At 38.3% G+C, this 12,759-nt stretch overlaps 1 protein-coding gene across 8 annotated transcripts in view; it reads left to right on the top strand.

Annotated features, from left to right (window-relative positions):
• ARAP2 (ArfGAP with RhoGAP domain, ankyrin repeat and PH domain 2) overlaps nt 1–12,759 on the top strand; it is a 210,179-nt gene that overhangs the window by 70,410 nt on the left and 127,010 nt on the right. For all 8 annotated transcript variants that reach the window (XM_012474969.2, XM_012474970.2, XM_012474965.2 and 5 more), the window contains one exon: nt 6,857–6,926. In XM_012474969.2, the coding sequence (XP_012330392.2) occupies nt 6,857–6,926 (70 nt within the window). The remainder of the gene's footprint in view (nt 1–6,856; nt 6,927–12,759) is intronic.

Below are 12,759 nucleotides of genomic sequence, written 5' to 3'. Positions count from 1 at the left end.
TCTTTTTTGGTTTTTTAAAATTTATGAAGCAAATTGAGCTAGTGATATTTAAATATATAACTTCAGAGAAAACTTTGAAAGTACTTTAGCAACTTTTTATCTTGTGTATATAAAGTATATGTAATTACAATGGAATTACTTGCTGGATAGAGAGTATATGTTTAGAAACACATAAGAAGTATTGAACTCTTGCACAGAAATGATAATTCTTAAACATTTAGTAATCTTTGATATTTATTAATCTAACTTTACATTGGCAGAAGCACAGGATTTCTCAAGCTAAATTTTAATTAATTTGTAGGGTTTATCAATATGTATTAATCTGTTTATATTTGCTAGAAAAGGGAACAGCACTGAGAAAAGATCTAATTGTAAGGTTTCATCTTTAAATAATTAATTATTAGAAGTCAGTATTGAAGTTTGTATGTGGAAAACAGCTAATTGATGTTGATACTTTTAATGAGGAAAATAGAGGATTCAATGTTTATATGAAGTTAGTTTTAAAAATGAATTAGTTATTTTACATTTTTTAAATAGGAAAGTATCAAATGCATACATTTGAATAAATTTTTCTTCTCGTTTCCAGCTTTTTTAAGATTTAATTGACAATGGTCATATATATTAAGGTGTACAATGTGATGATTTGATATCCCTGTATATTGTGAAATGATTAACACAAACGAGCTAATAACATAACTGTCACCTAACAGAGTTTTGTGTGTGTGTGTGTTTATGTGTGTGTGTGGTGAGAACACTTAAGATATATTCTCTTAGCAAATTTTAAGTGTGCAATACATTATTATTAGCTATATTCACCATGCTACCTATTAGATTTCCAGAATTTATTCTTCTTATAACTGAAAGTTTGTACCCTTTATGTGGGACATAGGTATATGTGGAATCTAAAAAAAATAAATAAACATAGAAATAGAGTAGAATGGTGATTAACAGGGACTGGGAGGTAGGGATAATGATTAGATGTTGGTTAAAAAAGTTTTAATTTGGCTGGATGTGGTGGCTCATGCCTATAATCCCAGCACTTTGGGAGGCTGAGGTGGGCGGATTACAATGTCAGGAGTTCGAGAGCAGCCTGGCCAATATGGTGAAACCACATCTCTACTAAAAATACAAAAACTGGCTGTGCATGTTGGCAGGCACCTGTAGTCCCAGGTACTTGGGAGGCTGAAGCAGAAGACTCACTTGAACCCGGTAGGCAGAGGTTGCAGTGAGCCAAGATTGTGCCACTGCCCTCCAGCTTGGGCAACAGTGTGAGACTTTGTTTAAAAAAAATATATATTTTGAAAATTACATGGAAATTAATGGTGAACCTTTCAAGCTTTCTGTAGGCTCTTATTTTTTTTTTAATAGCAAGGTAGTGATGGCAGCAGCGACCCATCTGGAGCTGCAGCAGCAACCCATCTGGAGCTGCAGCAGCAACCCATCTGGAGCTGCAGCTGCCATCACACTGGCTGCCGCCAGGGCTGCATACTCCACAGAGATGGCGTGAGTCAAGGACAAATGGGAGCCCCACCCCTTCCAAGTTGGTAGGGTGGAGCTCCTTGGGTGCTGCTGCAGCTGCCAAGTTATGGCTGTGCGACCCAGGCCTCCCTGTGCTCTTGGTAGGGCTGGGAGCAGGCAGGAGCCCTGAGTTCCCAGGTGCAGCAGCCTCTGCCCAAGCCAGGGCTGCAGAGTCAGGCATCTCTGCACTCTTGGGGACCAGAAGGCCCCCCTCTACCCCTGCAAGTTCAGAAGTGTCTGCTCCTGTTACTGACTTCTTCCCTGCTCCCGGCATCTACTCCAATCTCAAAGCGAGGTTGGGGCTGAGTCCAGGTGCTGTCACAGCTCATCTAGATGTGTGAATGCTTGGGGCAGTGCTGATGTGCCAGCTCCCTGCTGCCTTTGCCCCCCGCTAGACTTTGGGTCCTGATGAGCATGGGAGGGAGAAAAGCCAAAAGAGTGCTGAGGGCAACTCAGCACTGGCCTGCAGACACCTCTTGGCATGAACGGCCTAGGTGCCATGAACAGCAGCCGGAGGTGAGGCTGGGCCATGGGCAGAAGGGGACAGGTCCTTCATGAGGCCCCACTTTAAGGACAGGGAAGGCCTGAAGGGTGGGGGCTGGGCTGCCAGTCCTGCCAACCACAGTAGCAATTTGTGGTGCCCTTTCTGGGCCTGCCCATGGCCACCCATGGACCAATTGGTGGACACTTCCTCTCCTGAGGTTTATAAAAGCCCCGTGATCAGTCAGAGCTAAACAGACATCAGGATGACCAGCTGCAGAGAGGAGCTACCCACTCCAGGGCCTACTCTCTGCTATAGCTGCAGACATCAGATGAGCTGCCTGCAGAGAGGAGCTACCCACCCCAGGATCTCCTCTGAGCTATTCTGTCACTCAATAAAGCTCCTCTTCACCTTGCTCATCCTCCACTTGTCTGTGTACCTTATTCTTCCTGGACACAGGACAAGAAGTTGGAACCTGTCGGATGCCAGGGCTGAAAGAGCTGTAACAAACAGGGCTGAAACACCTCCCTTTCTCACCATGTTGAAAAGAATGAGAAAAGATCTGTAGCCCTTTGGGGAGCCGAGACCTAGGAGCTCCCTAAGGCAGGGCTGTGACCCCCTCTTTGGACCTCTGAGGTTCCTGGAGTCTCAAGCTTCCAGGTGCCATCATATTTCCTGGTGGCAGCTGTGGAAGCTGCTTGTGGTGTACCTGGTCCAGATGCAGCCTCACAGAGAGCTGGCACCTGTGCCGACACCTGGTGCTGCCTCCCCCGCTGCAGCAGCTGGCATGCCTCACTGTGTGCAGTGGCCGGACCCCAGGCTCTCCTGCTCACACAAACCCTCACTGCTCCACACCTGGCTTGCTGTCAGCAGTCATAGGATCCAGGTCAGTAGTGTGAGCTGAGCACAGCCTGCCAGACTGAGTGGGCAGAACAAGCCCAATGGACCCCCCAAAACTCAGGCAAAGATGCCACCAGCCACAGAGGCTTCTGGCCACAAAAGCAACACCCCAAGGATCCTGCAACAATAGTTTTACAAAATGTTTATTTTGTCACATAAAAATCTGATTTTTAATACTTGAAAAATAAAATTAAGGATGAAGTTTTTCAGTAGTGTTTATATATTTATACAGTGCAAATTCAAGTAAACGTCTTTCTGTGAAAAATATATCCCTTTTTTTCTTCACTAAATATTAGGTATATTTTACATGTGAGGAACTATGATAGTCACTGGTTTTATATTGATGAACAAAACAAATAGATTCTGTACTCAAGGATCTCAAAATCTGTTTGATGTGATAGATATCATATTTACCCTGATTGATCATTACACATTGTATGCATATATCAAAATATCACATTTACCCCCTAAATATGTACAATTAATATGTATCAATAAAATGCATATTTTACAAAAAGATAAGGAAAGGAAGGCTCAGGAAAAAGAAATCTAGTATGGGTGTTATGTGAAGCAAAACAAATACATGATTACACATTCTGCTTAGTGTCATTTCAAGAAATGGAGCAAGAGAACAAACAGACCTGAACGATCTATGTATAGTCAGGAATGGTCTCTGGGTGGGAATGACATTAAAGCTGAAATCTCAAAAATAAGAAGGAGCCAGCCATGTCAGGAGTAGGGAGGCAGCATTCCAAGTAGAAACAATGGCATATAGGAAGGCCATGAGGCAAGAAAGAGTGGAGAAAAGAGGCAGTGTGGCCAGAGACTGGTGTCCACAGAGTAGGTACCCACCAATTTTGACAGCTGCTGGATGAATGGATGACTGCAGAAGCCAACTTTCGGTGATAAGAGTGCTGAATAGCTTTCTCCACCTGCGGGGCAGTTGTTCTTTCATCGGCTACACCCTGTGGCTTCTCACTCCATTTCACTGTGGGCCAGGATTTGTCTTATTTACCTGTCCCTTCATAGAATGTTAAAGGGATTTAATAACCTTTAAAAATATTAAGTTAAAATAGATGAACACATCAAATAGTCCCCTGGCAGTTGAGAAAAATTAAAATAATTGGTAGAATGTCTTAGGAGCTTATTCTCTCAGAGGCTGAGATTTTTGTGGATTTTCCTCAGAGATCCAGGGGTAGAGAGTGTCCTTTGCATTATGAGTGCCTGAGAGGGGAGGTGTAGCTAGTCAGATGGTAAATCTTCGACAGATCCTGAAGCCTAACAAATGCTAAGCTATCTGCCCTCCTTCCCCTCCTCCTTTTTCTGTGGACACAAATATTAAGTTCCTGGATGTTGCCTCAGGTCACAAACTGTCTATCAAGATGGTGATGGAATTCTAAGAAAGTTTTATGAGTTGGAGTGGCTGCAGTTAATCTTAAGTAAGACATGTTAAAATAGGTTGTACCCCTTTTTTTCACTTGATGTTTTGGCAGGTTTTGAAACTTTGAATTTAATTCTGAGTGTTCTAAAATTTTCTTGCATGTTTCTTTTAAAGATGCTGATTATATGACTGCTGATTATTTGAGTTTTTACTTGTCATCCCGCCCATGGTGCCAGAAGGATTGTGCTTTTAATCACATCACTCATTCCTTCAGCAAATTAGTTTTCCGTGCCATATTCCTCCCTGTGTTACTTGCTGATCATAGACAAGGAAATATTCTTAAACATTGTCCTTGTAAAGCATAAGAGCTGGTGTGGGAGAAAAACATTAAGCAAATAAACAAATATATAAAATTAGAGGTTGTGTTAAGTGCTATGAGGAAAAGTAGAGGGTGCTGTGAGAGAGAGTAACTTTGTTATCTGCTTTGGATCTGGTCATCAGGGAAGGGATTTCTTTGTAGTATGTTTAGGTGTAACTGAAAGATAAGGAGTCAGCAAAGGGAATAGAGGGGTAATGGAAGGCCCTAAGGCCTCTGTCTCTCACAGATGTTAATTATTTTTATCTTAAAATGGAAGATTATATGCACTATTGAGCTCTAGCTCATCATTCACAATGTGAAGTGGGTTGTGCCCCAATACAAAATCTTGATTTACCAAATTACTGTTTGGATTGTGCGGGAAAGTATGTGTTTCCTTGCCTTTAAGTGTGGAAAAGATAAACCTGAAATAAGTGAACAATTACTAATTTATTCAGTGTATAATTACTGTGTGTTTGTTTAATATTTGTTTACCTTTTAACTTTTAATGCTGAAAATTTAAGGAACCCTGTGTTGCCGGAAAAAGTAAAATCCAGATGGCTCTAACACTGTTGGATGTGGCAAAGTGAGGAAAACCCGTGGCAGACAGGCCAAGAAAAGTTAAAAAGAAGCTGGAAAGATGAGAAATAAGATGGAAAGAGGGCTGGGTGGTCAGTTGTGGTAATATGCTTTTAAAGCAATTTTTTTGAGACGGGAGTCTCACTGGGTAGCCCAGGCTGGAGTACAGTGGTGCAGTCATAACTCACTCATAACTCACTGCAGCCTCAACCTCCTGGGCTCAACTGATCCTTTCACCTCAGCCTCCCAAATAGCTTGGACTACAGGTGTGTGCCACTATGCCTGGCTATTTTTTTTTTTTTGGTATATTTTGTAGAGACAGGATTTTGCCATGTTGCCCAGTGATCCACCCACCTCAGCTTCTCAAAGTGTTAGGATTATAAGCATGAGCCACCATGCCTGGCCAAAATTAAAAAAAAAAAAATTTCTATAATCAGTTAAATATGAAATGGTTATATGCTTTTAAGATCTTTTTACTTGTTCTTATTACTTCATAATTCAGTGCTTATATGTGAAAATGTTGTCTGCACTGAAGAATCTCCAAATTTTTTTAGATTTGATCAGATTTTGGTATAATTTTATCTTACGCAGAACGTATTTGCTAACGATTAATTTGGGAGGCTTGCTGTGTTTCACTTGCATAATAGATGTGTGACTGGGGAACCAGCCCAGAGACAAGCTCTCCACACTTCCTGAAGTTCTTTTTCTATTAAGTCTTCTAGAGCCAAGGAAAGTTATGCCAACTACTTGTTTTAAACATTTTAGAAAATTGCAAAAGCACAAGGTAGATAGAGATGATGTTTGTTCAGAAATAATATTTTTTAAGAATAGGAAGTTTTTGTACATTATCTGTGTTAAAGACTAAAAGTACCTACGATTGTTTGACTCCAGGGAAGGAGAATATAAAATAAAAACTGAAAGCAAGCCTCAGTGAAAGCAGTTCTTCCCTTCTTCCTTATATAGTCAGAAAAATAGTTTCTTTTTTCTTTTAAGCCTAAGTAGAAACATGTGATTATATTATTTTGCTTTTGTTTTTCATGTCAGTAGCCATTTTAAACTGCATTTGCCTTTCATATATGATCATTTAAAAATATATATTAATATTTCACTGAGTTTTGAATGCTTATAAATGATTCTGTGTATTTGTTCAGGTCTTTTTCAGCTTATTTAGTCAAAATTAAATATTTTTTCCATGTAAATCCAATTGACTAAGCCTTGTTATTTAATTAAGATATTTGTACCCTAAAACAAAAATTAAAAAAAAATAAAATAGATATATAAGCTTAATGAAGGATGGAAGCTTATATTATCTTCATTAAAAGATTGTCTTTATTATTATAAATGGGTTGAATGATAGTGTTTCTGACCACATTTTGTTTTGGACTAAGCCTTACAAATGTGTGTGTCAATACTGTTAATAATGTCATTTTAAAAATGTCCTAGGTCAACTGATTAGAAAGTACTATTATGCTGTTTTTTTCTATGTGCCATGACCAAAACTGTGTATATTATCATAGCCTATTGTTTTCTACACTGTTTAACAATAAATGAGAATATATTTACATGGTTACATTACAAATGGATTTAACAATCAAAGTTCATGGTACTTGAACGTAAAATAACAATTTCACATGTTTTGCAGAAAACGAATGTTTCAGAAGAGATGGGTGAAATTTGATGGACTTAGCATTTCTTACTACAATAATGAGAAGGTAAATACATTTTACGGTTTTCAAAAATTGCTTTATGCATACTCTGTACTTAAGTAAACTGAGCAAGCTGTTTGGTTTTTAAGAATAGGAGGTGGATTCTCAACATGAAAGAATTTAAAGTTGGAACTAATAAATATAATACCATATGCTTAGTTAATTAAATACAGATGATTTTTGTCTTAAGCATGTACTTTCTGTTAACACACTAATTTTAAGATTTAACCACATGCTCTTATTTGTAGCTCATAATCTAACATTATTTTTTCATTATTTAGAGATTTCTATCCCCTAATATTGGCAATACCTGTGGCTCTAATAGAGATTTAGGTGGCTTCTTGTATATTGCTTCTTTAATGCTGCAGGATGGAAGAATATATGCTTTTAGACAGATAGTAACACATACTGCAACATAACACACACTGTATGCTCTATTGCTGAGAATAATGGAAGGTTTAGAGAGGTGTTAATTGTTTGGTTTCACTTTGCAGTAACCCACATAGAACATCAAATGGGAATAAACGCACTTCTTTGAGGTTTGCAAGATGGTTGGATGAATATTTTTGAAAAGCAGTTTTTTTGTTTGTTTGTTTGAGACAGAGTCTTACTCTATTGTACAGACTGTGGCACGATCCTGACTCACTGCAGCTTCTGCCTCCTGGGTTCCAGCAATTCTTCTGCCTTAGCTTCCTGAGTAGCTGGGATTACAGGCGCATACCACTATGCCTGTCTAATTTTGTAATTTTACTAGAGACAGGGTTTCACCGTGTTGGCCAGGCTGGTCTCGAACTTCTGATCTCAGGTGATCTGCTGCCTTGGCCTCCCAAAGTGCTGGGATTGCAGGTGTGAGCCACCACGACTGGCCTTAAAAGCCGTTTTCTGTTTTAGTTTTTTTTTTTTTTCCTAGTTCACTTGTACATTTGAATGTTAAGACAATTCTATGCCTAGGATGAGTACAAAGTAGTCTGTATATCTGTTGGAATCTCACTGCTGGTTTTCTTCAGCACCTGTAATCTTTTCTGGTTTGATAGAAATGAGGAGGAAATCTACTCAGGAGTGAGACAGGCTTATATGCTCTAAGATTCGGTTGCTGGTGGTACCATTATTTTCATTTGAGATAATTTCTAGTAACTGTGTCAAAGTGGACTGTTTATCTCTCTTTCTGTCTGTTTGTTCTTTTAAAGCTCATCTCAACTTCAGTGAAGAGATGAGGACCTCTCATGCTGTTAGTTATTGATGCAATGAAAATGGTGCAGCTTGGTTTGAAATTGAGATTTAAAAGTTTATATACAAATGAGATATTGCAAATCATTTAGCTTAATATTAAAAATTTTTAAATTGTTATTTCCTATGACATTTCATCCCTTTATTGTCTAGATTGTTAGTTTCATTATGGCAAAAATAGAAACACTGGAGTGGGTGTTTCCTAAAAGGAGGCATAGTTTCTGTTGTGACTCTTCTAGCTAAAGGGATGCACAGGTGTGGCCATAGCTACTATCTTGACTGGGTGACCCAGTGTTAACAGCTATGCAGTTGGGCCTTTTAATGTTTAAATGTGCACTTGAGGAGCATGTGCTTGGGCATTTGGGAGGCAGTGTGCAGAGTTGCATATTCCCTAGGTTTCTTCCACTTTCCTCGAGGTCTCCCAATCATGTCTCTGTAAGGACTTCTTCATTGTGTCACAGCAAATGGCATGATCCACACAGCCCTGATATTTTATCCCCTGCTAAGAAATCTAACTCACCCCCACTTTCACTCAGTTGTGGGCAGAATTGCTCTGTGATTGTTTCATTGTCTCAAAGTGGTAGATAGATGACAAACTTGACCTAGATATCTGTGTGTTACAGACTCTAGAGATGCTTTAAAATTTCTTTCCTTAAGGAAAATTTTATACTCTGAAAAACACAGGCATTTGAGCATATTGTCATTTGAGCATTTTTTTTCTGTATTGTCTGTATCTTGTACTGTTGCGAGACAAATATAAGATCAGCTCTACAGTGTTAAAAATTACAAGGTTTTTCTTGGGATCTCATAATAGATGATAAATGAGCCGTTAGATAAACTACAACTTTCTGAGGTTATAGTGACATAGTCTTTTGCTTGTTAAGTATATTTTGATCACCTCTGGGGATTTTTTTTCTATTATTCTACCAGAAATATTTACTTGTTAAATGTATATCATTGTTATAGGTGTATAGATTATTTTTTTAAGGAATTGTTTTCTCTTTAAAGGAACTATTGGAAAGATAATCTTTTATTAATCCCTTTTTATTTCAGTACAGTGCTACTTGACTTATTTCTACTGACAAAATGAGTTAATGGTAACATTTCACTCAACAAATAGTTAATTGTCTCACTAGAGGGGTATTGTTACAAGCTCCTTTAATTCTTATACAAACTAAAATTCGGGAACAGATCACCCAGATCACCTAGTGGAGAAACTAAATGTTTTTAGGCATTCTAAATTTCCTGCTGTCTGGTCTTAGCCACTGCAGACTTAGAGGAGAGGGGCCTTTACACTGTCCTCAAAGATGCTGTGCCCTTTCCCACCTCCTTAGGTTGCCTGACAATAGAAAGATATTATCTTTGTCTGAATTTCTAGAGCACTTATTGGTCTAGTTTTGGCCTTGTCTTTCCATTTTAACCTACTTGCATTTATAGGGTTTTCTTTGTTAAGCCAGTCATGTCATGTGTTTCTTCATAGTGATCTTTATAAACTATGACTGAGTATACACTGTGGGAAACTTGAGCGTGTCTTTTCCTACATGTTCCCCTTGTGTTTTTGTTCTTCCTTCTGAACCTCCCTAGCCATTGCCATCCATCAAAATTCTGTGCAAACATCAAGACCCATCTTTTTATTCACCTGCATGTGCCTCTTCTTTATTTTCTCCAACTGTATGACATTTGAAAAATAATATGCAGAAAAATTCAGAAGGAAAACAAACTGGAAGTAGGGAGGCAAATCACGAGACTGTTGCCCTAAGCCAGGCGTTAATTTATTAGCATGTAGACTAATGTATAGGCTCAGTGGAGGCTCAGTGGAAGTGATAAGAAATAAATTTCAAGAAATATTAAAAATGAGCCATCAGAGTTTATTATAATTGTGATTGATTAGACATAGGATTCATTCATTCAGAAAATATTTCTATAGTTTTAACTACGTGAAAGGTGGTAAGGAACACAGATAAATGACCTGAAGCCTATTTGGAGAGACCATATTAATCAAATGATCACACAGGTAAATATAAAGTCACCATTGAAATTCCAATGAAGAATTGCCATAAAGGAAAAATCCAGGTTCTTGTTAGCTTGAATTAGGGTTATCTGTGAGGATGAAGAGCCTGAGAGAAGGTGCTGGTCAGAAAGTCTTTCTTCAGGAGGATATATTTATGCTTAAATATGAAGCATGAGAAGGCAGGTAGGTTTGTGCAGATGGATGTGAAGACAATTCCTTGCAGAGCAAACAGTGTATGAAAAGGCACTGGTTTGGGTAGAAATGTGATATATTCAGGAAACCTCAAGAAAACCCACGTGACTGTAATTCAGAGTTGGTGAGTGGTGGGGAGGAAGTTGATTCTAGATGTGGGTAGAAGGCAAGTTATGTGGGTACAAAGGAATCAGCAAAGGTCAAAGATGATTTCATCCTATTTCAGGTTCAGGTGAACTAGACGAGTTGATATGTTAATGAACAGGCATACAGGGAGAGTAAGTCTTCAGGGGAAAATAAATTCAGTTTTAAAGTTTGTGGTGCTTAAGAGACAGTTACATAGACTATTGATGACTTGAAATATGGCAGTGAAATTGAGTGAAATGGACAGATAAGAAAGGAAGAAAGAAATTTCAGGTTACTCTGTATAAAGTTGGTGGTACTGGAGGACATTATATTAAGTGAACTAAGCCAGGAACAGAAAGTTAAGCAGTGCATATCCTCACTCATGAGGAAGCTTTTCTCAAAGTGAATCTCACCAAAGTAAAAAGTAGTACAGAGGACACTAGAGGCTGTGAAAGGTAGGGAGAAGGGATGGCATAGGGAGAGATTTGTTAAAGGGCACGAACTTAAAGCTAGAGAGGAAGAATAAGCCCTAGTGTTCTATAACACTGTAGGATGACAATAGTTAACACTAATTTCATATAGTTTCAAATAGCCGGAAGGAGGATATTGAATGTTCCCAACACAGAGAAATGATAAATATTTGAGATGATGGATATGCTCATTACCTATCTGATCATTATACTTTATATGTATCACAACATCACTATGTATTCCATAAATATGAACAATTATGTGTTAATTTTAAAAATTAAGTGGTGGAAAGGGATTTTTATAGGGAGAGAAGATAAAGTAAAAAGGAGAAGACGTAAGTTGTTTACTAAGTGCTTATTCCTTGACATCCTTCTCTTCTTTTCTGTATAAAGTTGCCCATTCATCTTCCTGAATCACAGTTCAGTTTTGGCTGCATGAGAGGACGTAGGAGAGCCTTCAAGGCGTTGATATTTCAGATTACATTGAAGAATGGATAGGATTTCGATGGATACATAAAGTCAGGGATGGGAGATTGGAACAGAGCTAGTGAAGAAGAAGAAACTTAAAAAAATACTCAGAGATAATGCCATGATGATATAGTGTATCTCCTTAAATAGCAGAAGAGAATATCCTTCTGGGAGAATGCCATGACACCACCGATGACTGTCCCTTACCAATTGCGAAGGCAGGAGTTTATGGCTAGGAGAAATATAAACTCAGTACTTGCTCCCTGTATGGAATGGTTTAGTGCCTTTTTTCCTAATCAGTTATTTCAGGTGTCTGGGACCTGCTCAAAAGTATGGGTTCCCAGGATAATGCTGTAGAAGGGAAGAGAATAAGAAATCCCTTAAGGATGTATCCAAATTCTTCTAATATTTCAGACCTTCTGTAACGTGGCCTTGGTATGCGTTATCAGCCTCCTGTCTTTTGACTTTACATTGTTGTCCTCTTATTTCTTTGTTTTACACATCCATTATTCAGTCTTTGTGACCAGAATGCCCACCCCCCCAACACACCGCCCCCACACACACTTGTCTATCTGGTTAAAATTAAGGTTTTTTAAAAGTCAGGTTCAAATACCACCATGTTTGTAAAAATACCCACACGGCCTCTAAGAAGAATTGAGATTTTCCATCTTTGTACTCCTATATCCCTTAGTTTTTATTCAGTTTTAAACTCGTCTCTCATTGCATTAGCTGGTTTTTCATTTTGAGGCTGCTTGAAAGTATAAGCACTCTGAATTTTCTTTCCAATACGGGGCCCAGAAAATATTACACCTTTAGTAAAGAGTTGAAATCGTGCAGTAGTATCATGACATGAATTGAGAGAGTCCAAGAAGATGAAGATGGATAAAAAGTTATCAAAGTCCTAAGAATGACCTTTCTTTATACAAAATTGTAATATTTATATGTTATTTGGAAACAGATCTTTTTCATTCTTTATTTGTTGGAGAGTAGAAGTTAAAATGACAGTGTGAGGTTGGAATGTTCATCATCAGTACATTGAGTATCGTGGTTAATTTAGAAAACCCAACATAGTTTTTAAGGTACATTTTGGTTCCGAATATGTAACAGACTTGTTTTAAGATGGTTCAGTTACAGTACCTGTTGTGGCCAGCAGATGCCTGCAAACACCATAAAATCATTTAGAGCAGATAGTTTTAAGGAACATGCTGCTGGTTTTTGGAATTCTGTATTGCTAGTCTAGTAGGACTGTTTGTATTTGATTCTTTCCCTTTTAATTCCAGATGAAGAGAAAGTTGAAAAGACATCTTACTTCAAAGAAGGGGACATTTAATAGTTTCTTTTCTAG

Source organism: Aotus nancymaae, unplaced genomic scaffold (assembly GCF_030222135.1).
Source record: "Aotus nancymaae isolate 86718 unplaced genomic scaffold, 86718_ANA_hifiasm-v0.15.2.pri h1tg000006l, whole genome shotgun sequence".
Lineage (NCBI taxonomy): Eukaryota > Metazoa > Chordata > Mammalia > Primates > Aotidae > Aotus > Aotus nancymaae.
The sequence above is the reverse complement of the archived record's forward strand: the minus strand, read 5'-3'. Positions and strand labels throughout refer to the sequence as shown.